At 40.8% G+C, this 27999-nt stretch overlaps 2 protein-coding genes across 5 annotated transcripts in view; one reads left to right on the forward strand and one right to left on the reverse strand.

Moving 5' to 3' along the window:
* The window catches only part of SESN1 (sestrin 1), a 79019-nt gene extending 73548 nt beyond the window's left edge, over positions 1–5471 (forward strand). For 3 of the 4 annotated variants that reach the window (XM_080614777.1, XM_080614779.1, XM_080614780.1), the window contains 6 exons: positions 888–1035; positions 1868–1980; positions 2217–2407; positions 2657–2801; positions 3927–3980; positions 4358–5471. In XM_080614777.1, coding sequence (XP_080470903.1) covers positions 888–1035; positions 1868–1980; positions 2217–2407; positions 2657–2801; positions 3927–3980; positions 4358–4444 — 738 coding nt within the window. In that variant the 3' untranslated portion in view covers positions 4445–5471. The remainder of the gene's footprint in view (positions 1–887; positions 1036–1867; positions 1981–2216; positions 2408–2656; positions 2802–3926; positions 3981–4357) is intronic. The other variant, XM_080614778.1, reaches the window with a different exon arrangement.
* Positions 5472–8461: 2990 nt separating this feature from the next.
* ARMC2 (armadillo repeat containing 2) overlaps positions 8462–27999 on the reverse strand; it is a gene marked incomplete at its 3' end in the record, with an annotated part of 62785 nt that continues 43247 nt past the window's right edge. Inside the window, exons 13-18 of the mRNA XM_080615905.1 lie at positions 20432–20753; positions 18771–18893; positions 16782–16895; positions 15277–15409; positions 12942–13099; positions 8462–8598 (exon numbers count right to left, since the gene is read on the reverse strand). Coding sequence (XP_080472031.1) covers positions 8462–8598; positions 12942–13099; positions 15277–15409; positions 16782–16895; positions 18771–18893; positions 20432–20753 — 987 coding nt within the window. The remainder of the gene's footprint in view (positions 8599–12941; positions 13100–15276; positions 15410–16781; positions 16896–18770; positions 18894–20431; positions 20754–27999) is intronic.

Genomic DNA, 27999 nt, shown 5'->3' on the forward strand with positions numbered 1-27999 from the left:
CAGTCTTTGACTTTGCTGCCGTGAGGTTTTTGTGATACATCCCACCACAGGCCACGCCAAATTCTCTGTCTCTAAATGAGTATTCCCTGCCTGCAGCAGTTGTGCTTGCTGATCTGTACTTGCTTCCACTTAGTGAAGAGCATGACGTGAACCACGCGTTGGCTGAAGAACAGCAGTAACAGGGTATTTTCAGTGCAGGTTCCCTGCTGTGAGAGGTCACTGCAGTGCTGTGGGTGGCATTTAAATGTTATTTGCTGGAGCTTGCTGCTTCTCTGAAGGAGCAAACTGCAAAAGTCAGAGGAGAAGGGGGCAGAAGTGTATAGACTGGAGGTAACTTTGCTATGTGTTGATGGATTTTTACAAGGCCAGATGTTGAATTAAGTGTGTTGTGGTGTTGAAAGAGTTCTTGTGAAATACAATTATCTTGCACTAGCTTTCCTTTGAGGCTTTGTTAAATCTGCCTTTACACTCACTCTTCCTTTTTCCTCCAGTATGTTTCTTTGTGAGCAGAGAGGGGGGAAAATTCAGTTGGGCAGTAAATTGTGGTTACTTCCTCTATCAGAATTTCTGTTACAGCTCCTTGGTTTTCAGTTATTAAACATTTAGATGAAGTAAGAGAAATTAATTTTAGTGTGAGAACCACTTGTTCCCAAAAGCTGTGAAGCTAAAAATATGCTAAAAAATACCAGGGATCTAATTGAGAAAAGATAATGACTAAATGTGAACATTGGGTCAGTACAGATTTCTTTTGAGAATTGTTTTCCTCAGGAACTCAGTACTTGAAGATGTAAATGAAGGATGTAAGTTGTGTTGTAATCTGATTTCTTGATGATTTCTGTCACAGTTCTTGTGACATGGAAATAAGATGCTTCTCACTCCTTTTCAAGTCTACAGAGTCTGTCTGTGAAGTTGAAGCTCTAATGGAGAAAATGAAGCAGCTACAGGAGTGTAGAGATGAAGAGGAAGCCACCCAGGAAGAGATGGCTACGCGTTTTGAAAGGGAGAAGAGAGAGAGCATGTTTGTCTGTTCTTCAGGTAGAACAGCTGTAGTGTGTGTGTGTATGTACTTAGACTTTCCCAAATCACTTGAAGAAATACTACCACAAAAGGGGGAGGAAAATGTTATTAGATACGTCAAAACCACCACGGTTTCTTTGAAAGGATGAAAGTTGGGGGTGCCTTGTTTTCTTTCAAGAATGCCTCAAAGCAAAGTAGTGCCAAGATTTGTGGCTTCTCTCAAAAACACCATAACACCCACTGGCCAATATTATGTTGAATAGAAATTTCCAACAGAAATAGAATTGAGAGAGAGAGAGAGAGATTGCAAGAGATTTAAACATATCACAACACACTGTAAAAAGAAGCCCTTAAAACAAGCAGCTATTAGAGCATGTGAAATGTTGCTTTCCACACAATTGTGAGGCAGTCCTTAATCTCTTACAAGTTTAGGGTTGTTCACTCTTCAGTAGTTCCCTCTGAAATAAACTTGGTGTGGAAGTCTTAGAGGTCTCTGTTTTGGAACAAGAGCTTAGTAGAACAGATTTTCCCTTGACATTTTCACAGACCTCTTGAGCTAGGAGCAGAGTATCTCCTAGACATAGGGGACAGGATGAAGAATGGCAGACAAAAGAAGGGGGAAAGAGGTGTTTGTCTGTAAGAAAGAATCAGTGTTTTTCATGGAGTTGCCTCTAAAACCCAGAGCTGCAGTGACACTGAGCTGTAACAAAAGCTTTTAATACAGGTAGTCCAGGGAAACTGTGAGTTTAGTTAAAAAGCACAGAGACCCCCATTCTTCTGCAAGAGTTCTGCTAGTACACGTCCAGTCTGTTCTTACTGAAATTGTGTGAAATTCTGTTTGAATTTACAGAAGATGAAGAATCAGCACCTGCAAGAGACGTGTCTCGCCACTTTGAGGACACCAGCTATGGTTACAAAGACTTCTCCAGACACGGGATGCATGTGCCCACCTTTCGTGTTCAGGTAACAAGGCTGGGGGCTGCTCTCAGGAGGCTTAGGGTGCTATGAGTTTGTTGTGCCAGATGCCAGACCTGGACATTGCTAGGCTGTAACTTAGTGCCCCATGGATGCAAAGGCTCAAAGCAAGCAAATGAACACACACCATAGATCACCTGCCCCAAGATAAATTGCAGTAAAGAGCTATGTGTGCACAAGTTAATTTCTGAAATGCTCCATTCTCCATTTTTACTTATTCTAAGGATTATTCCTGGGAAGACCACGGCTATTCTTTGGTTAATCGTCTTTACCCAGATGTGGGACAACTACTTGATGAGAAGTTTCACATTGCTTATAATCTGACTTACAACACCATGGCCATGCACAAAGATGTGGATACCTCAATGCTACGACGAGCTATTTGGAACTATATTCATTGTATGTTTGGAATAAGGTCAGTTTTACTGCTTTTGTTCTAAGCAAACACATCAGACTTGTTAGCACTGGCCTTTTGTTCTTTATCAGATTGAAGCAAAGTTATTTATAGCAAACATGCAAGTATTTTTAAACATAATTTTGTCTATGGGAGAGAGACAGAGGTACAAATTACACAGTAATTTATTTTGCCATAGGAACTTAAAACCTCTGCAAGTGAAATAACTCGCTCTCAAAAATGAAAGTGTTTTTCTTTCTTTCTGAACAGATACGATGATTATGACTACGGTGAAATTAATCAGTTGTTGGACCGCAGCTTTAAAGTTTATATCAAGACTGTGGTTTGCACTCCTGAAAAGACCACAAAAAGAATGTATGATAGCTTCTGGAGGCAGTTTGAACACTCTGAGAAGGTACGGTTTGCATACGGGCCGTAGGTCCACTTGCCACACTTAACAGCCCCAGCCACCCAAGTAGCATTGAGGCTTTTAGCTGGTGTTAATGGGATTCTGCTCACATCCAGTAAATTCTTTAGGAGCTATAGTACTTCCTAGGCCAAAATAATTTATTTCCTACTGCATGTTTGCTAGCGAACAGCTGACACAGACTGCACGAGCTCTGAACTGTACGGGAGGATAAACACATAAGTGGCGCAGCGTTCCCCTTGGCTGTTGGGTGGCAGCTCCTGTGCCCCAGAGAGGCTGCGAGGTGATGTGAGGCCCTCAGACCCAGAACAGCCACCATCCTGGCCCAGGGTCTTTGCAGCCCAGTGGTTGTTTTTAGTCTGAATGGGCCAAAGCTGTTACTTCGTGTTAAAGCCTAAAGTCCTGCTGCTGGGTTACAGGCTGAATTGCACCTCCCAGAAATATGTTGTGCTGTTAACTCTTGGACATCGGCTCCATCAAGTTCATATCCTCCAGGTCTTCTTTGGAAGAAAAGCCTACTTAAAAATGAATGCTGATACAGTGCTGAGACATAAATGTGCCTTAATCAGTGCTCATATCATTGGAGGCTCTATTTCTTGCTAAACTTGTGAAAATAGTTTAGAGGTACCCAGTTATAGGGTACTATAACCACATTGATTTAAGGTTGTTCAAGTTAAATACTATACATTTGTTTTAGTTAGACTGAAAGCTTTTCAAGCACACAAATCCTTATTTAAAGCCCCAAACTTTGCATCTCCAAAGCCATCAAAATCCAAAGATCATACATGTACATGTCACTGAATGCCATCACCATCCATCCTCATGGAAGGCAGCACACGCAGCCATTTCATGCCACAACAAACTCACAGCTGACCTTCTGTCAGTGAGAGAGTATTCTTCACCTTCTTCCCCACATGGTTTCTGATCTCATCCTCAAGGAAATACAGTAAAGACATGGAGGAGATGAGCTGGGGAACTTCAGTTCTTACCTCCAGCAGCTACTGTCTCAATAAAGACAATAATTTTATGGCATGTTATCTTGTGCTTCATCTCAGCTCACCACTCCATCCTGTTCAGGTGATAATTACCTGTGTGTTTCTCTCTGTCCCACAGGGGCAAACGACCTTATCACCTCCTCCTTTGTTAACAACCCCCTCTGCTCCACAGGTACCAACTACCCTTTTGCCTTTAATTGATTAACTTTTAAGCTAAATTTGAACAATTATTTCCAAGCTGTGCACAATCTGCTGCTGCAGAAGGGCTTGTGTGTTTGAAAGCTGCTCTGTTTTTCCCAGCTAAACCAGTTGGTCTATTAAAGGGGACTGCCTCTTCCTGTGACCCTGCCCCGCTTAAGGGTCTCTGTGACCCGATACAGACATGTTTGCTCAGTCTTTGCTCCCTCAGCAAGCTTTACACATAGAACTAATTATCTGGGTAGCCAAAACACAAAGTGCTGCCCCACTGCTGCTGCTTATTAGCAGCCCCAAAGCCGTCCTTTCACTGTGAGCACACTGTTAAAGTGCAGCTTGTTTTCTTTCCTAAAGGTCCATGTAAATTTGCTTCTGGTAGAAGCTCGGATGCAAGCCGAACTACTTTATGCTCTGAGAGCTATTACTCGCTATATGACCTGATATCTCCCGGCTGCCTGTCGATGTTGGAATGTTCTGCAGCTGCAGCGTGGCAGAGGAAGATATGAAACCTCAGGACCAATGGTAGCTCTAAGTTACGATGCCCATTGTGCCATAACTCCTTTAGTTTCAGCTATTTCCGTGTTTGGAATATCACTGCTGCTGCTCGGCAGTGAATGCTTGGCAGTTGAAAAAACAGGGGTGTGTGGCAGTGCTGCCTGCTCCTGGTATTTTGGCTTTAGACAGCACGGGACTCCCTGTGAACTTGTGGCAATATAGCAAATGATAGATGCATAGATCTTGTGTTAAGGCAAATCCTAGGGGAGTTGGAGCATGAACAAAGTGGGACCTGATGACATTTGCTTTCCCTATGAGAATAATTTTAGAAAAATCTTGATGCTGCTATTTGTGCTGGTGAAGTGGACAGCCCCGGGCTGTTCCAGTTAAGCTACAAGTGAAAGTGAGCACTGCTATTGTCTGAGCCTTCGTTGTGTGTGGTTTCGAAAAGCCTTGTTATTTAGATTTCTTCTTTAATCAGAACGAAACCTCTTCTGTCCACACTGATCATTTGAAAGATAGCAGTCAGTTTTCTCAAATAGTTTAGCCTTAAAATGCTAAGGGACAGCTGCCCAGCATAGTGTGGTGAGCTCCAAAGTGCAATGGGCTTCCTGTGGGAAGCAGGGGACTTGTGTCCTCAGAGCTGTCTCGAGATAGAACTGCACAAAGTGTCGAGTGGCTCCTCATCCTGTTTGTCAAGGATGGACCAAGGAGGAGCTAGGACAGGTGTGGGAATGTGTTCTAGGCTGCCAAACAGTCCTACTGTATTACGTGCCCAACGCTGGTCTTACTGATTTTTGCAGTTGCTTAAATAACTAGGCTAAACCCATCTATTTTTAGCAAATCAAAACATGATTACAATGCTGACGTTTAATACACCATGGGTTTGGAGAACACATGAATACTTTTGTATGAGTGTGAATTGCTTTTTAAATTTGTCAGTATTACTGGTATTTTTTAAATAAAGGTAACAACTTTTTCTCTTGGCGTTTCTGCATGGTTGAACTTTGCGCTTCCGTTCTTGCTGGTATACTCAGAAACGGTTCAGAGACCATTGTAAACTGTTGGTAACTGAGGAAACATACTTAAAATGGCAACAAGAGATTTTTTTCAGTTGAGTCTAAAATGATGGGAGAAAACACAGCTTAAAAAAAACATCGTTTCAGTGAAGATCTAAATCTATATTACAGTGTTTTCATTCTTCCCATAGTCCTCCACCCTGTGTTGAGGAATACTCTGTCATACTGAGTTTTCTCTCTCCTCCCAGGTAATGGGCAGAGATTACATCTGTATATTTATATAGTCACCTGTTTTCAATAACCAGCTCTAAATATTATTTTAAGAATTGAATTACACTGATTTCGAAATCCTCCTGTAGTGAACTTAGCTCCAACTTTGGCTGCTGATTTCCACAGCCTGGTGCCAGAAGGGCATCTGCCACTGGAAGGACAACCAGGTCTGTGCAGCTAGACTGAGGATTTCATGGCAAGAGATAACAGGCAGCAGGAGGAGGGTTTGCCACAAGTGAGTAACAAAGCTTTTTGGACACGCTCCTACCGCTGGCTGTGATGGGGGTTACCCTGTAAGTGTAGAAACCCCACCTGCTTACAGGAAGGAGCCTTATCCGTAGGGCAGGAGAGAAACAGATTTTCCCAAGTCCACCGGCAGAATGATATTAAGATCCCTGTCCCTTGGCCTGGTTCTCAGCTCAAATTGGTTGCTCTGAATACAGAACATTCTGAGAACAGTTTTAAGTTTACAGTCCAAGAAGCTAAAATATCTAAAAAGATCTAGGGGAGAAAGATTAATAAACTGTCAAAAAATGTGACTAACAGGAAGCATCTGCTGTTTCCTCTTAACTAAAAATACAGGATTTTTAATGTTCCACAGCCAGAGCAAAACTTTCCTGTGTAAGGCCACAGCATAAAGCTAAGCTCTGCCTATGGACACAGAAGTGTCTCTCCAGTCTGTAAATGGAGTTTCTGAAGCACCTGATTCTCCGGTTGCTTTTTGGGGGTGGTCAAAGGTAGACAGGAAATTTTCTGAGAAGCCTGAACTGGCTGTTTCTGTCCTGTGCTACCCAGGCAAATGCAGGTACCTGCAGACACACTCTGCCTTCTCAAGCAGCAAACACTGCAGCGTGTGTGTGCTAGTGGCTTCGTACGGTCACATTTTCAACCGGAGCAGTAACCACAACCTGCAGCCAACCCTAACTACACACCATGCTACTTACTTTGGAGAAAGGGCCTGAAGATGGTTGGGCATTTTCCATGCTGAGGTGTTTGTGGTGCTAAGCAAAAGAGACCAAGCCAAAGCTGTTAAGTACAGTGGCAACCAAAGTCAGTGGGGTTAGTCTTTAAACAAGAAGGGGTTGAGCTGCCAGATGCTTCATGAGTGGTGATCACTGCAGAGAGCACCAGCTGTGTGTGACAGCAGGGCAGGAGGGAGAAGCCACGGCACTGCTTCGGCCACTGGTGTGGGCTGCCCTTCCCTGCAGGCTATAAGCCCTGATGACTACACCAAGCAGCTCTTACAGAGCCTCTGAACCACTCCCAAAACCAGGGCCATGAAATCTCTCTTCCCCTGTCCCATCAACAATAAAGAAGTCCCTGAGAAGCAGGGACCTAAACTACAAAGAAAGTTTCCCTGCCCTTCTACTACAGCTCTGCTTCTCAGCCTCCTTGCTTCATCTCCTCACCTGGAAGCAGAGGTCCAAGCAATGTCAAAGGTACAGCGGTGCCTCTGAGGGAGCTCCAAATCACTGCCTCAAACCAATTCCTCCAGCCTCTCTGAGGGGATGGCCAGGGAAGACTTGCTCTCCTGACGCACACAGCACAACCTGAGGCTGCTGACCCTCAGGATCAGAGCCAGCAGCCCAGCAGCCCCTGCTCAGTGGTTTGTTCTTAGTGATCTGAGGTCAGAAAAGAGGCAAATTGGTCAGGTCTGTGAAGCTTTCTGTAGCCAGTCAGGCTGTTAATGCTTGAGGCCAGTGATGCACCTGCTGAGCAACACAATTACACAAGCAACAAGCAGGGACTTCTACACTCTGAAAGGATGAAAACCGAGCAATAATACAGCATCAGTCAGAAGGAACGTGAAGGATGCAAAGCCTTTTTGTGCCCTGTGGATGGAAACATGAGCCCAGGGGAGATGGCTGGCCAAGACAATCTGAGCAGTACAGGCATACAGGCCTGGGAACGTGGGAACAGCTGAAAGAACAACACACCAGACTACTTAAAATCTCCACTTACATCAGGGATGGGGGTGTTTTGCCTTAAGACTTGAAGGTCTCAATTCAGAAAAGCCTCTTTCCAGCATAGCTGGACCCACATCCCACAAACACCAAGGAAGATACCCAAGCCACCCAGTATCAGGTAGAGAAAGGGGGATTTTGCAAAGAAAAAGGAAGCAGCTTTCCCCCTGGCCATGGACAGCACTTGATCTGGAGAATGAAGCTCAGGATTTAAGAGCAGAATGCCTCAATAGCATTTGGGTTATTCTTGCTGGAGAATTTCATAGAAAGTAAAAGTGTGTCAAAGCCTGTAGGCAAGATGCGATTCCAAGCACGTAGCACACTTTTACAGTGCACAGCATTTTTGGTACCACGGAGGCCCATTGGTACCACTCAGTGGTAATTTACCTTTCAAAAATGAAACATTCAGCAAATAGTTTAATTTCATTTTCCCAGCCAAGAAACTATGCAATTAATAGATCACACTGAACAGCTGCTTCATCAGCTTAAATACCTTGTAAAAAGTAATTACATATGCAAACACTGGATGCAAGCTTCTCAACAGGTAGGATCCAGTATATAAATGCCAGGCTTTACTGACTTCTTTAAAATTAAATTGCCACACTATGCAACACACTTACCAATGGTAAAGTACAGGTATCTTAGAAATGTAAAGCTGGTCAATCTATAGCACCAAAAAATATGACTGATTAAAATGGAGTAATAGCCAGTCACAGCTGTAAGGACTGATGATTTTGAATTCTATCAAGAAGCTTTTCTGCCACAGGCTTGAACTCTCTTTCCCAATACAGTTTGTGGTAGTCCCTTACATCTCTGTCGAGGCTGTAATCCAGTGCTAGTTCTGCATCTGTAATCAAAGAAATATCATCAGCAGTTCTGAGTAAAAATATACCCAACTATGTACTTTATGGCCACAGCACATACAACTTAGCATTTGTGTATGTTGGTGGATTCAAGACAACTCTATGTGGAAGACAAACTAAGCATCACTATCTGAGGGACTTGATTTAACTGAAAATAAACGATGTTAAGGTCAGTAACATGGTAAAAAGGAGACTGCAAGTTCTTTTTATTCTCACACCTCACAGGTGTAGATAAACTGTATCCCCAAGATCAAGCATTTACTGTGGCTGTCAGCCTGGAAACTACCGGAGTTTTAACATCACCCACAGCAATTCTGCTAATGTAAGCAATCAGCTCATCTGACTACAACTATGTTTTTCTTGTCAGAAATTGCTCTGCTAATCTGGTTCATTAAGACTTTCAAACTGTATTTACTATTATACTTAAAAAACTTGAACCACACTAGTTACTGTATCACTGATGCCCTCTCTTCCTCACAAACTTCATAATTAAAGTAGTAGGATACTCTTAAGAGATAAGCCATGTTAGGAATGACAGGAGGTCATCACTCATTATTCCACATCCATTTCACCTGGGATTGGATGAAACACAGAAACAAACCCTTACTGAAAAGAAGAAACTGGTCTGCAGCCTGGAGCTTGCTCCTGACTTATAACACTGAACAAATGTTTTCATGCAGTTTAGGAGAAGGCTATTTGACAGCCTTAAGGCCATAAATGTACCTAAAATGAAGATACAACCCTGCACCCAATGGGCAGTGTGACTTATCTTTGTCCTAGACTGTGAATCTGTTCAATAAATAATGCTGTAAAGGGAGCTCACTGCACATTGACAGCAGGTAAAAGACAACTCTGAAGATAAACTTAGAGCTGAAGATGCCCATATTTTAAGTCAAACTTTGTGTAGAAGACAGATGCTCAAACAGCAATTATCCGCATTTAAGTGAATGCCAAGGTGCCTATGCAGAGCATATGGCCTGAGCTGCCACGGCTATGAAAAAAGAGATGATGTTACTTTGGCACAAAGATGGGCTCCATTCCACAGTTACCAGTAACTGCAAACAATACGTGACTTCTATGCCACTACAGTGTTTCTAAATTAACAAAATTAAAGAGATGCTGATTGTGAGGTAGGTTACAATAGGGGTTCTGCACAAGGAGAACATGTCATATAGAGGATTTCTGTGATAAAGAGGAAAAAAAAGTATTTCAAGAAAGAAGACATGTCATACCTCTGCAGGAAGAAACCCTGTAATCAGAGACAAAATCCAGCCTCAGATATCAGATCTATATTTGTTATATCATAGGTCCTGTCCAACCCAAATTATCCTCTGGAACAGAGCCACCACAGATCAGGTTGCTCTGATCTACGTACTGTTGAGTACTGAGTATCTCTGAGGATGAAGATTCCACAGCCTTTCTGGGCAGCAAGTAACAGTGCTTGGCCCCTGCCATGGTGGATTACTTCTTTTCCTAATATTTAATTGGAATTTTTCTTATTGCAACTTGTGCTCCAGTGCCTCTTGTCCCATTTAATGGCACCACCCAACATACCTAAAATGAATCGCAGCAGCAGAGAAGTGAAAGGAAGAAGAGGAAGATAAAGGATTATGGGTTTTGTTTTCAGGGAGAATTGCTTTGCCTACTCCTGAAATGATTGTTCTAGCCAAAGTAACTATCTTCTAACATGGAGCAAAAGGCATTACTCGCTTTTATTATACAGCTGTGCCCCCCAGAAGTTGATTGAATGGTTATGGAATCACTGAGGTCAGGAATTCTAGTCTATCAGAACAAGGGTCAGAACCAGTTCAAAAGCTGAAGTGTGAAACCGAAACAGTGTCTATCTCCCAAAGTAGAATGAAAGTAAGACGGGATAGGCGAGGCTCAGTGTCCCACATCTAAGCTGTGCATCCTCAGGTATTTTAATTTTCTCACGACCCTCCTCAAAACTAGCAAAATTGGGTACTGGCCAAACAGCCTATGAACTGGCTGTGAGCCCAGGAGCAAGACAAGCACACGGGGTCTGCAAGCTATGAGGGAAGCACAAAGCTAGAGTACAGACTGCCTGCAAGGGCTACCCATCCCTATAACTCTGGCAAGAGAGGGGCCAGGAAGCCCTGAAAGCTGGTATCTTGCCATGTAAGAGGTCATGTATACTGAGATTCCAAAATAACCCCCTCGAATTGATAGTGCAAGTAAAGGTGAACAGAAGAAAGGTCTGGAAAAAAGAGAGGTAGAAAGGAGATTTCACTGAACAACCAAAGAGAATAATGTTCTCAAGACAGAGGCTCATCTCCACTGCTGCTCCTGAGGGACAGAGGCAAAGCAAAGCTGCTGCCAGGGGCCTGGAAACACCAGCCTGCAGCTGTGAAACTCAAGGGCAGCTGAAAGAAGGGAAATGATAGTGCCACTGGAAAGCAGTGCTACTGCATCTCAGCTGCTGGGACCAGACAGGGAAAAAGAAAAACAAAGGGTGCCTTTTGTCCAACCTTTCTTGGGCCCAACATCTTTTGAAGCTATTTCCACTCCCTTTTGGCTCCCTCATATCTTTTGTCATCTTGTGCCAGGTAGGGGAAAGAAAAACAAAGGGGACGAGGCCAAGCACAGCAGGTGAAGTGAGGTGTCTGCTGTGCCATGCTCCACTTTTTCCGTTTCCTGAGGGCGTGCTGATGCTTAAGTACAGTCCACTGACTGTCAGCAGTTGCCTCCTGCTTCCTGAATGATAGAATCAGAGCAAAGACAGTTCAAGGCTGTTACTGGATACAATGGGAGGAGGAAGATGTAGGACAATATTAATCAGCTGCTATTACTAAAATTTGTTGGCTCTTAAGACATAGAAGAACCAGATCCAATAAGATGCACTTTTTCTACAGCTATTCTTCTGAGCAGTGTGAAGACAGACTTGCCTTCTCATTTAATTGTGACCTACTTTTAATTAATTGTCATTACAGTTGCATTACAATTGCAACTGCAATTGTACATGAACTTCCAGTTCACTAAAGCTGCACCAGTTAATGAGAATTCCAATTACTACCCAGCCTGGATTCTGCAATCAAATTAACTGCTGGAATAAGCAGTGTTAAATACAGTGACAAAAATAAGTAAGAACTTTCCTGGACAAAGACATATATTTCTTGCTGCACGCCAGAAAATTCAAGCATGACTGTGGCTGTGAAGTGTGCAGTTCTGTTTCAGAATGTTAAAAAGTGCACTAATGATCTTGAAACACAGGATTTTCAGATAAATAGATGGAATTACTGCTGACATTAAGGTATGTTCCATCAAAGCAAGGAATGTAATGAAAGAAAGATTAGAACAAGAATAACAGTAATTCTGGCCTCACAAATCCACCCACCTTTCTGATTGTCTAGAACCAAACCAGACCACTGGGATTTCACTTTCTGTCTGGGCCTGACTAACACACAGCCTTCTCCACAGCAAGCATACATACATCTTCCTTAAATTTCCAAATAAAATATAATCTAAATTAGGTAAGGTTTGCTTCAATTTCGTTTACATTTTAAAGATCTTGTTCTAAAAGATAATTGCAACTGACCTACCCAAAATAAAATCATATCCAAAGCAGTGCTCATAAAGGAGGAAAATTGCGTATAAACTATATAGAACTATTGCATAGCAATCAAACTCTGTAAAAGCAAACACAAATGTGCAGATGAAAAGATCCAAGTGGGTAAGCAAATCAGGGTCTTAACATTCACTTGTCAGCACCTTCCAGCCTGTGCCTGTGAAGAGGCACAGCCTCCCTTGCTTTAGGGAGCAGATGAGAAATTCTCAAGATGTTGTCCTTGCCCACAAGGAGATCATGATGGGAAAAGGAGTGCAGCCAAAGGGCTGAGCAGCAAGCTCAGACCGTTTTACCACTCAGCCCTTAGGCTGAGGGGAAAAGCCACATTCCCTGTGCATGCTGTGCAGTAACCAGGTGCACCACAGCTGAGCCTCTGCTTCTGTCAATACCTGCAGTGCTTTGAGGCCAGAAGGGCCCACATCCAGTGAAAAGTATCTTTTGCACTGAAGGTCTATGAGATAGTTGGCTCAAGCAGGCAAAAAGGCAGCTGGTGACAAGCATTAGCAGCATGCTAACTAGACAAACTAGAGTGGGGAGCGACAACAGCCAATTCCACCCTGGCAATCCGTAAGATCTGGGGGAATGTGCTGAATGGCAATGAACCAGTGTACTGCTGGATAGTCCACACCAGCCAACCACTTAAAGCTGCATGACAGACTTCCCACCCAAATGAATACTGCCTTGATTTTGCTCTATTTATTGCCTTTATAAAGGAAAAGAGACCAAGATTATGAATCTCACCTAAGAGTGATGTGAGCAGCACCAGCAACGTCTCAGTATCTTCTCCAAAGCATGAGGCCGAAATTGTGATGTTTTCGCTGTAGTTCCACAGGGTTTTGCATATCAAACAAGCCAGCTGCCAGTCTGATGGCCCAAAGTCTTGTAAACAGTCAACTAACCTGTCGGTATAAAAAACCCCCCGTGTTTTGCTCCATGTAGTTTTCTTCTAAGCCCTTCAAAATCTGGTAGCCTAGAAATGTATGCAGACTCCATGAAAGTCTGCAGGAAAATTCTCTATTAATAAACTTAAGATGCTACTTTCTCCCTCAGTAACTTCTCCTTTCCATTTAGTCTAGTTCCCTAGGGATGTGAACATGCCTTTTGTCTACACATATGTGCATTTGCCTGCCTGCATCTGTCTATCCCCTAGAACTTTTTAACCCAACTGACCAATTCCAATCACACACATACAAATGTAACCATTTGAAAGACACTAAAATTCTATCAGATTTCATGACTATCTGTAACTGTCCCAGATCCATGGCTACCAGTAGAGCAGAAACTGCAATGTGAGCTGAGCCTTATCAGGCACCAAGAATTCATCTGCAACAGACAGTATGAATGCAGAAAAAGCTTCGGTCAGAATATCCAGCTTATTACACATCAGAGGATCTGACCAGAAGACAAATCCAAAGGAATTTACTTCCATGACTCACAGAATTACCTTTAACATCCAGTGAAGCCTGACTGTTCTGCAGATCTCACCCTTTATTGTATTTCCTCAACCTGTGCTCCTCCCATCCACTGGGAATGCCAGTTTTATTAAGGACCATTAGGTTCTTGACCTTTCTCCCAGTCTCATTTCCTTGCAAGTACCAAATGCAGGCTAGATCATAAGCAGGACTCTGAAATTAAGCTGTAACTTTTCTGCCTGCACCAGCTATCCAGAATTCCCATTACCAAACAGCAGTGTTCACAAGTCCCAGGGCAGCAGAAGTAAATGTTGTTTTTCACTTGCTGTCCCTAGTGAGCTCTCATAACAGTAACCCTTCACTGCTGCTCTTTTCCCTAACCCTATGACCTTCTCTTTCTACTTCACTGTGAGATTTATAATCTGGTGATTAGTAAAGGGAACACAGGATAACTATTAGATTCGGGTATGGCTGAAAATAGCAGTAACTGAAAAGCAACCAAAAGAGGTTTGCTCTTTCTCTCCTCTCTGAAGGCAGACACTGTGGAAGACCAGGAGGCATACAATGAAAAGCCAAATGGATTTGCCCTATTTTTCTTTTTTAAATTTAACTCTCTGATGAGACTAATTCCATGTTTTATTAGGGCCACCATATAGTAATACAATAACCTCTTTTTCAAAAATCCACAGAGCCAGTTTGGCATAGTCAGGGTGACCTCCTTAACAATCACTTCCAAATTCTCTAGATTTATTTCATAATATTACTTTTTTCCCCTTCCTTCTTCACAAATCTTCAGAGAGAATATAGAAAGTTCTATATTCTACAGAACATAAATTTCTCACATTTATTATTCAATTTGCCTCTAACATTTTTATTTTTCTTTTTCAGCTTTATATTTGGTCTGGTAACTAGAAAATGGGAAGGAAGGATGAGCATACTATGCATAGTTTATATTGTATTAAAAAGTAATTATATGATGTATGAACAAGAAAGCATTTCAAAGTTAGGCATATGGTTGCATAAATGTCAGTTGTATCAACTGCTTTACAAGCACAGCAACATGATCTTTCACGTTGCTCCAGTTAAGCTGGATCCACTATTATCTGAACATCAAGGCCACAAGTGTTGCATCCACAGTGGTTTTTCAAGATCTAATACCTCTTATAATACAAGTGCCTTAAACTTGAGTTATTCTGCTGAGCATGGCTACATCAGGTAGCTTTCCCTACAATACTAAGTAGTTATAAAAACTGCAAGAGACCATATGGGATATCCTAGTTCCTGAAGTAATCTTCACGCTTACAACAGATGATACACGTTAATGGTGCATATTAACTGTAGCCCACATAGGATCCAGTTAAGTCAAGCATGAGCCATGCCTTAGTTGCTTTGTTGTATGGTACTCTCTTCTGCTGTATCAATCAGGAGGATCATTGGGAGATTATTCTATGGGGTTTGGCTCTGCAGTAGGCTAATACTTTTGCAAAAAAAAAAAACATGGGAAAAAAGATGAAAGGCTCTTGAAGAGTATTAGATGCTGACGATCTATTTAGTATATATCCTTATTAGAAGTTATTTGCCCCAGTAAAAAAAAGAATCTGATTGAAACTCTTCATCTAAACTACTCAAAATTGCATTTTTCATAAACATAATCAGGAACTTACTTTCCAATTCCTCCTTCCTCCATCAGAAATGCTCGTTTGTTCTTATCTACTGTGAGATTGAGCAGAACTCCACAGGCAGAAAAACAGACATCTTGATTTTTGGCATCAAGCAAAGCAATCATGAACTTGTGTACTGTATTGTAAAGGAGGAGACAGTATTACTGGAAAGATGGACTTACGTTACAAGTGGCATTACAACATCCTTATTAAATATGTATACTCAGAAAGCAGTCAAATGCAGGGTGCCCTACCCAAAAATTTTAACCTTGTAGCATACTCCTGTGACATTTGTAGAGTAGGCACATGACCCATTGTAACAGCCACGATTATTTCATCATGCTGAACACCAGTTTTCTTCAATACAACACAGAGTCATAGTTATAAAAATACACTGACACAATGTGAAAACCCAATCAGAAGAGGTTAAATTGACAAAATTAATTACAGCTTATTTCTTAAAAGTATGACTCTCTTTTCAATTGTAGTCAGCAGAAACTGCTGAGATTCGGCATTTGGTACTCCCAGAGGAACATTCTCACCTCTGCGAGTGGCCAGGTTGCCCTACACTGCATCAAGCCCAGCTGGAAGTGCTGCAGCCTGGAGCTCCTGCAGGAGACAGGCAAGAATCAGACACTGGACATGCAGCATTCTTGCAGCGCTTGCTGACACTGAACTCAGTAGGCAGTGGAAGGCAAAACAGCAGCAAAGGAGTCAGTCTTGCCTAATGGAGAGGCAGCCTCTCAGCTGTTCCTCAGCTTGGCACATTGATACCACAGTCCTAGTTGGAAAACTTAGCTCTTTGCCTGAGACAGCTCATCAGCAATTGTCAAAAAAAAAGCTATTGTCAATTCGCCCTTTGCAGATACCTTCTCCTCCAAAGTCAGTAATACATCCACCCTTCAAAGAAGGAGTTGTGTTTTGTTGCGTATCCCCTCAACTTCAGCACTGACAGGTAGGTAGGTAGATACAAAAAAATTTACAGTGAACTGGTGTTTAATTAAACTTATGACACACCCTCTGTGAATAGCAAGAAGTTGCCATTTTTCCCAAAGCTCTTCAGATACCCAAAAGCAAAGCGACTTGAGAAGACTTGTATCCTACTTCACCCAGAGGCAAATAGGAGATCTCTTTATTGAGACAGTCGAACATCTTAAATGCATGTTACAAAGTGCTAACAAGCTGTTGAACTGTGATTATGAGCCTAAATGAGAATTTAGTTGGATTTTCATTTATATCATACCACTACTAACCTGCAGGATTTGAAAAACTGAAGGAGAAAGGGCACCATGGCGTATTTTTCCTACTCCACTATTTCCGTTTTAATGAAACTGAAATAAAATGGTGTTTATAATGACTGCGACTGGATTCTAACATTTGTGTTAATTTGCAAAACATCAGAGAAGATTGCTTCTCCCCTTGAACTAAGACAGCTTATTAACAATCTTCCCTTTTTAGAACTATGGACATTTAAAAACAGGACTCCTACAAATGCAAAAGTAACTCACTCTTTTTCTGTATGATGAAGTCACAGATCTCATGATACTGGGAAAGATTGCCAAATGCTCTGACAGCCTCCACAACTCCATCCATATTGCTGCTCATTAACAGCTTTAAAAGCACTATTGGTTTGCAGAGAAATAAAAAACAATTAGTTGTATATCACAAACATGTGCTTGGCTTTTTATCAATAAATACAAAACACAAACAGCAACAGCAATAAATGTAATAAATGGGAATAGTTATGTATCGCCTGGTTGCAGTGAAGGGGGTGAGCTGATGGTAGAACAAGAGCTAAATTGTGTAGGGCTTTGAAGATGAGACAAAGAGCTCCAATATGGGGCTAAACGCAAAGGAACAAATGAGGAGTTATGAAGACAGCCTACACACAGTGGTAATAATGGGAGCCAGTTTTGCTATACAGTTTTGAGTGGGCTTATGTGAAAATACAGGAAGACAAAGAAGAAAAAAAATGTTGTAATATATAAGAGAATGGATTTAGATCCTGAACAGATGGTCTTATGGTGGGATGTCTCTTAAAACTCAAATTATTCTCTGACTTTAGCTCAGTGCTCCTATAACAAGCAAATACATTTTCTCTGAAAAGGGCTACTTAATATTGCCCCTGATCTGAAGCATTTACTTGCTTGCTGCTTTTCTGCTTAGTGGTTACACATATGACTAGCGTATGTTTTCATATGTCTTCAGCAGATAGAATAAGACCTTCAGTACTTCCTAGGAAAAGCTACTATCATGTAGGTTTTTGATGCACAGCAAAGGAGCAATGTCAGAGGAGTTACATTTATCAGTCTCTTATGAGCATGAAGTGAATCACTGAAACCAGTTTATAGTGTAAAGGACTCAAATCAGTCAACCTTTAACTCTTCTACCACAGAAAAGTGAGAGAAAGAAAAATCCTAGGAAAAGATGTTGGCTTCACTCCCGTTATTTCCATCTTCGAATGTTGCAATACTGAACATGCCTTGAACTTGTCTTAAAGAGATATCTGCAATGATTCCCTTTTTCTCTTTGGGATCCACCATTTGTATCAAATAGCAAGTATTCTCAAAATGTCTCCTGGAGGAGGAAGCCTGCTGGTTTTCCATCAACGGGCTTTCTCTCTCCTCAGTTCAGGCAGAGAAAAGTGATGGGGCTGTTTCCACAGGCTAACAATAAAAACAGGACAGGGAGAGCAAACAGGACAGGCAGAGAAGTCATTTGTTTCCACATTTCTCCAACTAGCAATGAGAGACAGTTGGCTTAGGGGTGATAAAATGACTCATGACAAAACAGCAGAATGTTACCTAAAGAGAATCTGATGTCTACCAGTCAGGGCACTAGGTTGACAGAATATTTTTTTCTACTCTTCATTCTACCTGTTGTGCGAATTTCAGGCTCCATCTCTCCCCCATATTTTGTCTATTTAAAGAGAAAGATATGCAAGACATAGACTCTACCTTCTGTATAACAGTAACACGAGTCCCAGAACTCAGATGCAGTTCCTACACATCACTAAAATATGACTATTGTCTACTACTGTCAGAGGGGAGAGAATCACACAACTCCTATATTGCCAATGGATTTGTAAGCCAGAAATAGACATAAATCAGATTTTGCAGGTCTAGAAGATACCAAGAAGAAAAAAAACCCAAAACTTTTACTATACTCTGATAAGAAGTAAAAAGCAACATGATTATTTTGGCTCAGGCATATGGGTTTTGAACAAGCTTAGCAAAAATTGCTAAACAGAAAACATGGCAAATTCCTTTCAGGAAGAAAAGAAGGGGTTTTGTCAACAACTTAGCTATTTTCAGACAAGTCATAGAACTACGTTCCAAAAGAATGAGAAATCATTATGGGAAGAGTTTAGCCCTATGAAGTTTATATTCATACAATATGATACCACAAAACGCTAGCACTGTCTTTATTTCCTGTGGTGTCAAAATATTTTCACTTTCAAAAACCTATACATAAAGTACTAATTTAAAAGTCCTTACTTTCAGCAATGTGTAGCTTTTTGTCTTGAACAGCAGAGTTCTTCACTTTGTAGTAGGATAAATTGTTGATTGTTATTGCAGCATTGATGACCAACTCCTCACACTCATCAACTGACTTGTATTCTGAGAGTGAAAAAAACCCCAACAAACATGAACATACACATTTGCAGATACACAGAGATGAGTCTAATTTAGCTGTACATTATACCTCAGAAACAAGCTAAATCATAGTTTACAGGGCCACTATTACAGACAACTATTCTGTTTTGCAGTAACATGGCAGAAGCTAACAGGAACAGCTGATCCAAAAATGGCAATACAAAGTCACTCTTTCCAACTCTTCATCTGCAGAAATCATTGTGACTAAGGCAACATGGTTTAAAATCTACTTACTTAAGACATTTTACAGATTCTATTTGCTATTTTAAGATGGAACTGAGGAGAATCCACATGCAGAAATAGGCCTGTGTGATAGTCACAGACAAATACCAAGGACTATTATACTGAAGTGTCAGGTATCATGAAAAACTGGGGCAAAAAAGAAAAATTAACAGTATTTTGAAAGATTCTTTCTCTCAGAGTTCCTAACAGAATGTTAACCAGTGTAAAGTCTACATCAGCAAGTCTGAAAGTCATGTATACCTATTTATCTGAGGTTTCTGGCCTCAGAAACCAAGAGTGAAGGAAATAAAAAGAAGGTTAAGTTCATAGGCAGAGAGAACATTTGGTAGTAAACTGATACAGTGCTCAAGAAGAGGGGAGGGTGGCAGACAGAAGCTTTGAGGCTCAAAAGCACTTACACAATGATTAACACAGTTCCAGTGCAGGAAGCTCCTACACTGATTAAGACAGAACAGACAAAATTGTAAATCTTCCTTCTTTAACTCACCATGTCTGGTGGTTAAGACTTGTAAGCTAGCATATAATAAGGTTGATTGTCTTTACGTAATATTTAATGCTCTCATCGCATCCTAAAATACACTAAGTTATTTGTGATGTATCTTGTCACTGCTAAACTATGGGGAGAAAAGGCTACACAGTCCTAGCCTGTAATTAGATTTACAATGGGATCAGTAAGTGGTAAAGGAACTGCAGTCCTAAGCCTTCGTTTGGGCAGAAAGGGCCATTTTCTTCTGTCTGAAAGAGATAAAGGTTGGAAATTTGAAAAAGAAGAAAAAATAAGAAGAGGCTGAAAGTTACGGGTACAGGGAACAAAAAGAATACTGAATCCACAACAGTCACGAAACCTGCAAACCTAAAGAGAAATAAATTACCAAACACATCAATGTAGCACCTGATAAGAACAGACTTCCCTTACAAATGAACTCTGAGAGATGTATTTAAAGTAAAATTTATCTACTCCTCCTTAATGATCGTATCTGCAAATCTAATCACTAATTTCTACAACATCTTTCCCCAGAAACTGAGAAGTCAGTAACAAAGCAGCAATGCCTCCACTGTCTCAAACAGGCTTTCTACATAAAACAGGTTATGAATATCAGCAGATTGACTTTGTTCTTTAGCAATGGAACCAATTTAGTTATGGATCAACCTGTGTGTTGATCCATAGTGAAAAGTGATCCAAGAAGGTCAAGTAGAAAAATTCTAAACTCTTCTTATAGACTGAACAAAGGTAACAAACACAACATAGATTTTATTACCTAGTACTGTAACAAGCAATTCTACAACATGATGGGCAACTGCCAGAGCTGTTCCTATGCTGGGATGAACAGAGAGATTGGCCAGCACTCTTATCAGTTTTATCAGAACATCTTCTGCTTCTGAAGGATACTTTCGTTGTTTTTTTGCTTCCCTTCCTTTTTCTTGGTACCATTTCTGTGTATTCAAATCAAGTTCATGGTAGGTTTGGAATAATGATATTAAGGTGTTAATGCTTCCTTTTTCTTGAAAAAATTGCTCACGGGGCTGGTCATTCTTTGCCGTTAAATTACCAAGAATGAAGAGAATACGGATAACCAAATCCTGCAATAAAACAAATATTACACAGAGAACATCAGAAGTTATTAGCTGCTTAAAAAGAAGATACTACTTAATTTGCTTCACAATTCACTTAGTAACAGGTCCAGAACAACTGAAGGAATGCCAAATACAGCAACTAGAAATAATTTTTATGCTACTATTTTTCATAAACCGGTTTACAGAAGAAATCAAAAACATCTGACAGAACTAATATAGAATTGGGATATTTACTAATGGGATATACTTAGTATAGGTCATCTATTTTTACCAAGCCCACAGTAATCCTAAAACATCTTAAAACAGCACTTTATATAACTAGAATAATAATATGGGCCAGAGCTTATTAATCTTTCAAGTAAGCAAGTGTCAGCTGGGATGGCCAAAGGCCATGACCTTCTCTTCTCTAGGCCTGCTACCCATTGTAGAGGTTAAACTACTTCCCCTTGATTTGTTAAATCCATGTTAGCTCTTACTCATTTCCTTGTTAAGTCTTACAGATAGCTGAATTATTTGTTCCAGATTTTTACCAGAAATGTTATCTAAATTGACTGGTTTGTTAGACCCCGATTTCTCCTCTTTCCTCTTTTAAAGACAGAAGCCCTACAAACTCACAATCCTACACAACTTTACAAGAATCCCAGAGACATTACCCTTCCTGTCCTTTTGTAAGCACCAAAGGGTAAGTTTCATCAGGCCTAGCTGGTTTGAAGACACTTAATTATGCTCCAGCTCATTTTCTAGTGATAAAAGAACTCAGGCTGAAGTAGAGATTAATCATTTGATCATACTTAACCCCTTCAGAAAAAGAAGCAAAAAAAGGCATTCCACACTTCGCTATTCACAGTGGCATTTGTCAATAATAATCTGAACACCACAGCAATTATTTCCTTATTTTATTCTCACAGTTAATATACCATACAAAGCTTTTGTGTTTCTTTCTATGTCCCTTTCAAGTTGCATCTCATTTTGTGCTTTTTTTTTTCTGATGATGATTTTATGTGTTCTTGCTACCCTTTTATTCTTACAATTGCTAAATAAGACCTATTTCTATTTTTGTATGGTATCTTAATCTTATGATTTAACCAAGCTGCTCTCTTAAAGCACTTTCTATCTCTGCCCTTCAGTGGAATACAGAATTACATCTCTTGCTTCATTTGGGACATGAATACTGAGAAACAGTATTCAACAACATGCTCATCTTTTTCTTACCCACCTGTACAGAAGAAAAAAATAAAATTTTGAAGTCTGAACTGACCTAAGTATAAACTTATTATAACATTTCCTCTGTCAGTTGCATCAAAACCTACTCATTTTCCAAAAGCCCATAGTTTTATTTTAACAGTACAGATAAAGTAACATTTCTTCAAGTACAGCACAGCCATCTACTCTCAGCTGCTAAAGTGCTGTACTTGCACTAACCTAGAATTTCACTAAACAATTCACATGCTGGTTTTCTTCAAATATAATTATATTGACAGATATTCTAACCCTCCCTGGTATTAACAACGTAACTTAACCAGGCACAGCCTAACTTGTTGAAGTATAGATACTAATATTGAAGGAAAAAAAGAGATGTGTCAGCAGTGAATTCTTCTTTCATACATGTCTTTATCAATAAGTTTCAGGTCTTAAGCCTCTGCCACAAGACACTGGCAATAACATCCTCCTAGGTGAGACAAGGAGGCACAAAAGCACAGAATGTAATCAGTTCTAAGTAACATTAAGTTTGATGGCTTTGTAATGGAAAATAACTGAGATGCTTGAAGATAAACCGTTGTAGTTGACATAGTTTTAGGTCCTTAAGACATTAGTACAAAAAGTGTAAGAAAAACAGGACCTGGGGATGGGGAGTATCTGGGACTAGCAGATGTCCAGGATTGGAGCAGTTAAACTAACTGATAAGTAGAAGGACAGGATGATTGCTATGTCTGTAATGTGAATTAAGCTGGTGCTTCAAAGGCTGCCAGAAGTTATGAAGATTGTTGGAAGAAGTAAACGACCCTCAGAGACCACCACCACATTTGTGTACGCATGCAGGAAACTTTCTGGAAAATGATATAATTCATACGTAGCCTCATGAATATGTATGTATGCCCACTGACTACATAAGGACGGCTTGTGTGGCAATACGGTGACACACGTTAGGAGGAGCTATCCCCCGTGTCTCCCAGTGCCGCAATAAAGAATACCTGCTTGTCAACTCGAAAACCTTGTCGGCGAGTTTGTTCCTGGAGTTTTCTCCAAATCATAGGGTCAAGAAGATAAATGCCATCCCTGAATATGAGAAGCGGGCAGTCGCCTAAGTAAGGAAAAGTTTCTCACTTTCCTGTATTTAATACGATCATTACACAGGACCAACTTTTTTTTTTTTTAACTAGGCACTATATTTTTGCTAACATCTAAATGTCATTGAGACAAATTTCTATGAACATTCTTACTGACTAACCACTAAAAGCTTTCACCTTTGCTGGCACAACCCCCAATTCACAAAGGCTGTAAGAATTTGAAACAAACAACTGATGAATCAGAAGAGAGAACTGAAAAGAGCAGGCAGTCTAGTTTGACTCGTTTATATTGACTTTCTAATTTTGGTCAAAACAGTATCAGCCCAGCAACAGCTCTACCCAATCAGAAAACAGACAAACAGGTACTGTACAGCAATCAACTGATATTTTGAGAAGTGTGATCTCAACTGTGCTTTCCACCTACAGGCTAGCAAAACAAACTTATAAAGTACTTCTTTTTAGCTAAGCACATCCAATTTTAATAGCACATTACCAAAGCTTCATTATCTTGCAGTGAAAATTTAACTTGCAGAGTCAAAGAGAAAAGCTGGTACAACTTCTCCTGAGTAGTATAATACTTAAGGTTTTGTATTATTTTTGGCTATATATATTTTTTTAATGCTCATTAGTAAGCACTACAAGAGTAAGAAACACCAGCTTAGAATTGCTGTGTAAAGAAATACATGTAATGATGAATGGCATTCTGAAACTGCTTGCGAGACTAAACCTGTACAAGGCCCATAGGCCTTTCTGTACATAATGAAAAAATCAGTACAATAAACGAGATTATTATGCATCTCTAAATGTTGGGAATATTAACTGCATATGGAATTTCAGACATTCTTGCATACTTACAGACAAATAACATCACATTAATTTATATAATTTGGAGGTTTTAACATGTAGGACAGTAATGACAAATTAGATTAAAGATAGGAATTACACTCAGCCCTTTCATCTTTTTATAAGGAGGCATTCATGCGAGACATGCTGTCCAGAGTGTGCACCCAAACCTGACTGGAAGGTTATATATGAGACCACATAGTTTCACTTATACAAATTTGAAGAAACAAGCCAAGAAAAGCTTGAGAAGGAGAACTGATTTTTTTCTTTGCTTCCAATCTGCAAAGCCACTGTGATATTTTTTTAAAGTGGTAATGGCACCATATATTTCATCAGCATTTAATTCCTATGTTTCTGACAACTGGAACATATACATTTGATCACTGAAATGAAAGATTTCTTTGCTTATCTACTTTAAAAATCTCTTCTTGCACTGCCCTAGTAGCTTAAGGTACCCAATGTACTTGCTGAGTCACGGAATTTGACAGCAGTTTATATTGGCAATTGAAAGTGTACCTGCCTTTCAGTGTAAAGCATGATGAACAGAGATGCAAATAATACAGGTTTGCTTCTCAGTAGGAAAGGAAACCCAATTAGGTCAGTAATTTCTAACTAAAACAAGAAAAATAAGGGAGAGGAATGCATTCTAGAGTTTGTACAAGTTGGCCAAGTACCTGTTGTTAGTCTGGTTAGTTGTTAGTTTGTTGTTAGTTGTTAGGGTGACTGGACCCTCAAAAGGGGAGGAGTAGTGTGAAAAAGAAAAATATTCAGATGTCAGCAGCTGAGTTCCTATTTAATCTCCATCTCCAAATGAAATGTGCTTTCCATGTTACACAAACTTCAATGGAGGTAGCCAAAATTCAAGATGAACTGCTTCTCATTCAAATCTAATTTACACTTCATTTTCAAATTTGTATTTCTGCTTTATTATGTACCTTGGAAAGAAAATTTGAGAGTTTTCTTTGCAGGATCTGATAGTCTGCTTACAGACAAAATAACAGTAGTTATGGCATCCTGGAGCTAATCTATTACAAACACAGTTAGGATTCATCTTGAAGTGACAAAGCGGCTGTGAAAATTCCTGGTCAAGTCCAGAAATAACAAATGACTCAAAATGAAACACAGTTTCAAGAAGAAAAAAGGAGGGGTCGAGTAGGGTGTAGAATACATTGGAAGTATCAAAAGCAAATGAAGCTCTTGACTGAGGGACCTGAGATAAGGAGCAGAAAGAAGCTTGTCCACAGTGATAGCAGGGAGTACTTTGCCAGTAAAGCACTCCCTCCCCTGCAAATATGAATGAATTCGAGAAGAGGCCATTACAAGAATATGGTTGTATCTCGGTGTATCACACACCACAATTAGGACCTTACCCTATAATTTCATACACCCCCAAAATATAATCTGTTTAGTTAGATTTTTCAGAAAAGGGTTCAACTGCACTTAGTGATTTTTACCAATGAAGAACTCTGTGCACTTACGTTTGTTTGAGGACATGTGGAGATGAAGAAAAGCAAGCAAATCGTCACCAAAACAACATCTGAAGAAAAGCAATATACACTCTCTAAAAATACATTTCAGAAAACACGAATTGAAAAAGAAGTTCAAAACTGTTATCTCCTCATAGTATTGCTCAAGCGACTACTGATCTCCCTCATTAAAATCATTATTCTTATTACTAGTTTAAATTTGTACAGCTTCAGCCACTCTCTCTTTTTCCCTTTTCTCCTATAGAATGGTCTACTAACAGAAACGTCTTCTTTGTGCATTCTACTAATAGCCAACTTGCTAATGGTCTGACTTTTGTCACTGATAAATTAATGTCGTGGTTTAAGCCCAGGCCATAAATTAGAACCACGCAGTCTACTTCCCCCCCCACCTTTCTTCCCTTCGCTCCTGGAGGGATGGGGAGGAGAATCAAAAGAATGCAGCTCCCATGGGTTGAGATAAGAACAGTTTAATAACTAAGGTATAACACAAATCACTACTGCTACCACCAATAGTAATAATGATAAAGGAAATAACAAGGAAGAGAATACAACCGCTCACCAACCGGTACCTCGCCCCCACCCCACCATGATCTAGCCCTTCCGGGAACTCTCAGTTCTACATCCTGGGCATGATGTGCTGTGGTATGGAATACCTCTTTGGCTAGTTTGGGTCAGGTGTCCTGTCCCTGCTTCCTCCTGGCTTCTCCTCCTCCCCGGCAGAGCATGAGACTCACAAAGTCCTTGGTCAGTCTAAACATTGGTGTTATCAGCTCTGTTCCCAGGCTGAAAGTCAAAAACACAGTGCTGCAACAGCTACTAAGAAGGAGAAAAAATGACTGCTACTGCTGAACCCAGGACAATTAATTTGCTTAAATCTTGGGGTCTTTTTAACACATCATTGTTTTAACTCTTTTCAGAGCTGTTGCAAATCTTTCAATATGTTTTGTAGAAATTAATACCAAAAAACTAAGGCAAAATATTTTAGTGAAAGCGTCTGTCATACCAAGCACTAATATCTACTTTTTTTTATTTGATATTCTAATGTTTACCTATCTGGTAATTACATTAATTTTCTTGTATCTCTGTGCCTGGCAAACTCTTGGAGCAGATTCTCCTGGAAGGCATGCTAAGGCACATGAAAAACAGGGAGGTGGTTGGTGACAGCCAGCATGGCTTCACTAAGGGGAAATCCTTGCCTGACCAATTTGGTGGCATTCTATGATGGGGCTACGAAACTGATGGACAGAGGCAGAGCAGTTGATGTCATCTACCTGGACTTGTGCAAAGCGTTTGACACTGTCCCACATGACATCCTTGTCTCTAAATTGGAGAGACATCAATTTGATGGGTGGACCACTCAGTGGATAAAGAACTGGCTGGATGGCCGCATGCAAAGAGTTGTGGTCAATGGCTCAATGTCCAGCTGGAGACCAGTAACGAGTGGTGTCCCTCAGGGATTGGTGTTGGGACCGGTCTTGTTCAACATCTTTGTCAGCGACATGGACAGTGGGATTGAGTGCACCCTCAGCAAGTTTGCCGATGACACCAAGCTGTATGGTTCAGTTGATACACTGGAGGGAAGGGATGCCATCCAGAGGGACCTTGACATGCTTGTGAGGTGGGCCAATGCCAACCTTATGAAGTTTAACCATGCCAAGTGCAAGGTCCTACACCTGGGTCGGAGCAATCCCAGGCACAGCTACAGGTTGGGCAGAGAAGAGATTCAGAGCAGCCCTGCAGAGAAGGACTTGGGGGTGTTGGTCGATGAGAAAATGAACATGAGCCGGCTTCAGCGTGTGCTCGCAGACCAGAAAGCCAACCGTATCCTGGGCTGCATCAAGAGGAGCATGACCAGCAGGTCAAAGGAGGTGATCCTGCCTCTCTACTCTGCTCTCGTCAGACCTCACTTGGAGTATTGTGTGCAGTTCTGGTGTCCTCAACATAAAAAGGACATGGAACTGTTGGAACAAGTCCAGAGGAGGGCCACGAGGATGATCAGGGGACTGGAGCACCTCCTGTATGAAGACAGGCTGAGAAAGTTGGGGCTGTTCAGCCTGGAGAGAAGGCTGTGTGGAGACCTCATAGCAGCCTTCCAGTATCTGAAGGGGGCCTACAAGGATGCGGGGGAGGAACTATTCATCAGGGACTGTAGTGACAGGACAAGGGGTAACGGGTTAAAACTTAAAGAGGAGAAGTTTAGATTGGATATAAGGAAGAAATTCTTTACTGAGAGGGTGGTGAGGCACTGCAATGGGTTGCCCAGGGAGGTTGTGAATGCTCCATCCTTGGCGGTGTTCAAGGCCAGGTTGGATGAGGCCTTAGGTGGCATGGTTTAGTGTGGGGTGTCCCTGCCCATGGCAGGGGTGTTGGAACTAGCTGATCTTAAGATCCTTTCCAACCTTAACTATTCTATAATTCTATGATATATCAGAACAGCAGATTTCTTCTTATATATGCCAGTGAAGGCTGCTTGACTACAAACTTGGAGTTCTGCATTCCTGATCATTTTATATTCAGAGTACACTTACATATTCTGAATTTTCCTTATCACCTTTGCCTTTTCTTTCACACACACAAAAAACCCCCCCAAAAACTAACAACGAAAACCAAACCAACCAACCCAAACCAACAAAA

Source organism: Psittacula echo, assembly GCF_963264785.1.
Source record: "Psittacula echo genome assembly, chromosome: 4".
Taxonomy (NCBI): Eukaryota; Metazoa; Chordata; class Aves; order Psittaciformes; family Psittacidae; genus Psittacula; species Psittacula echo.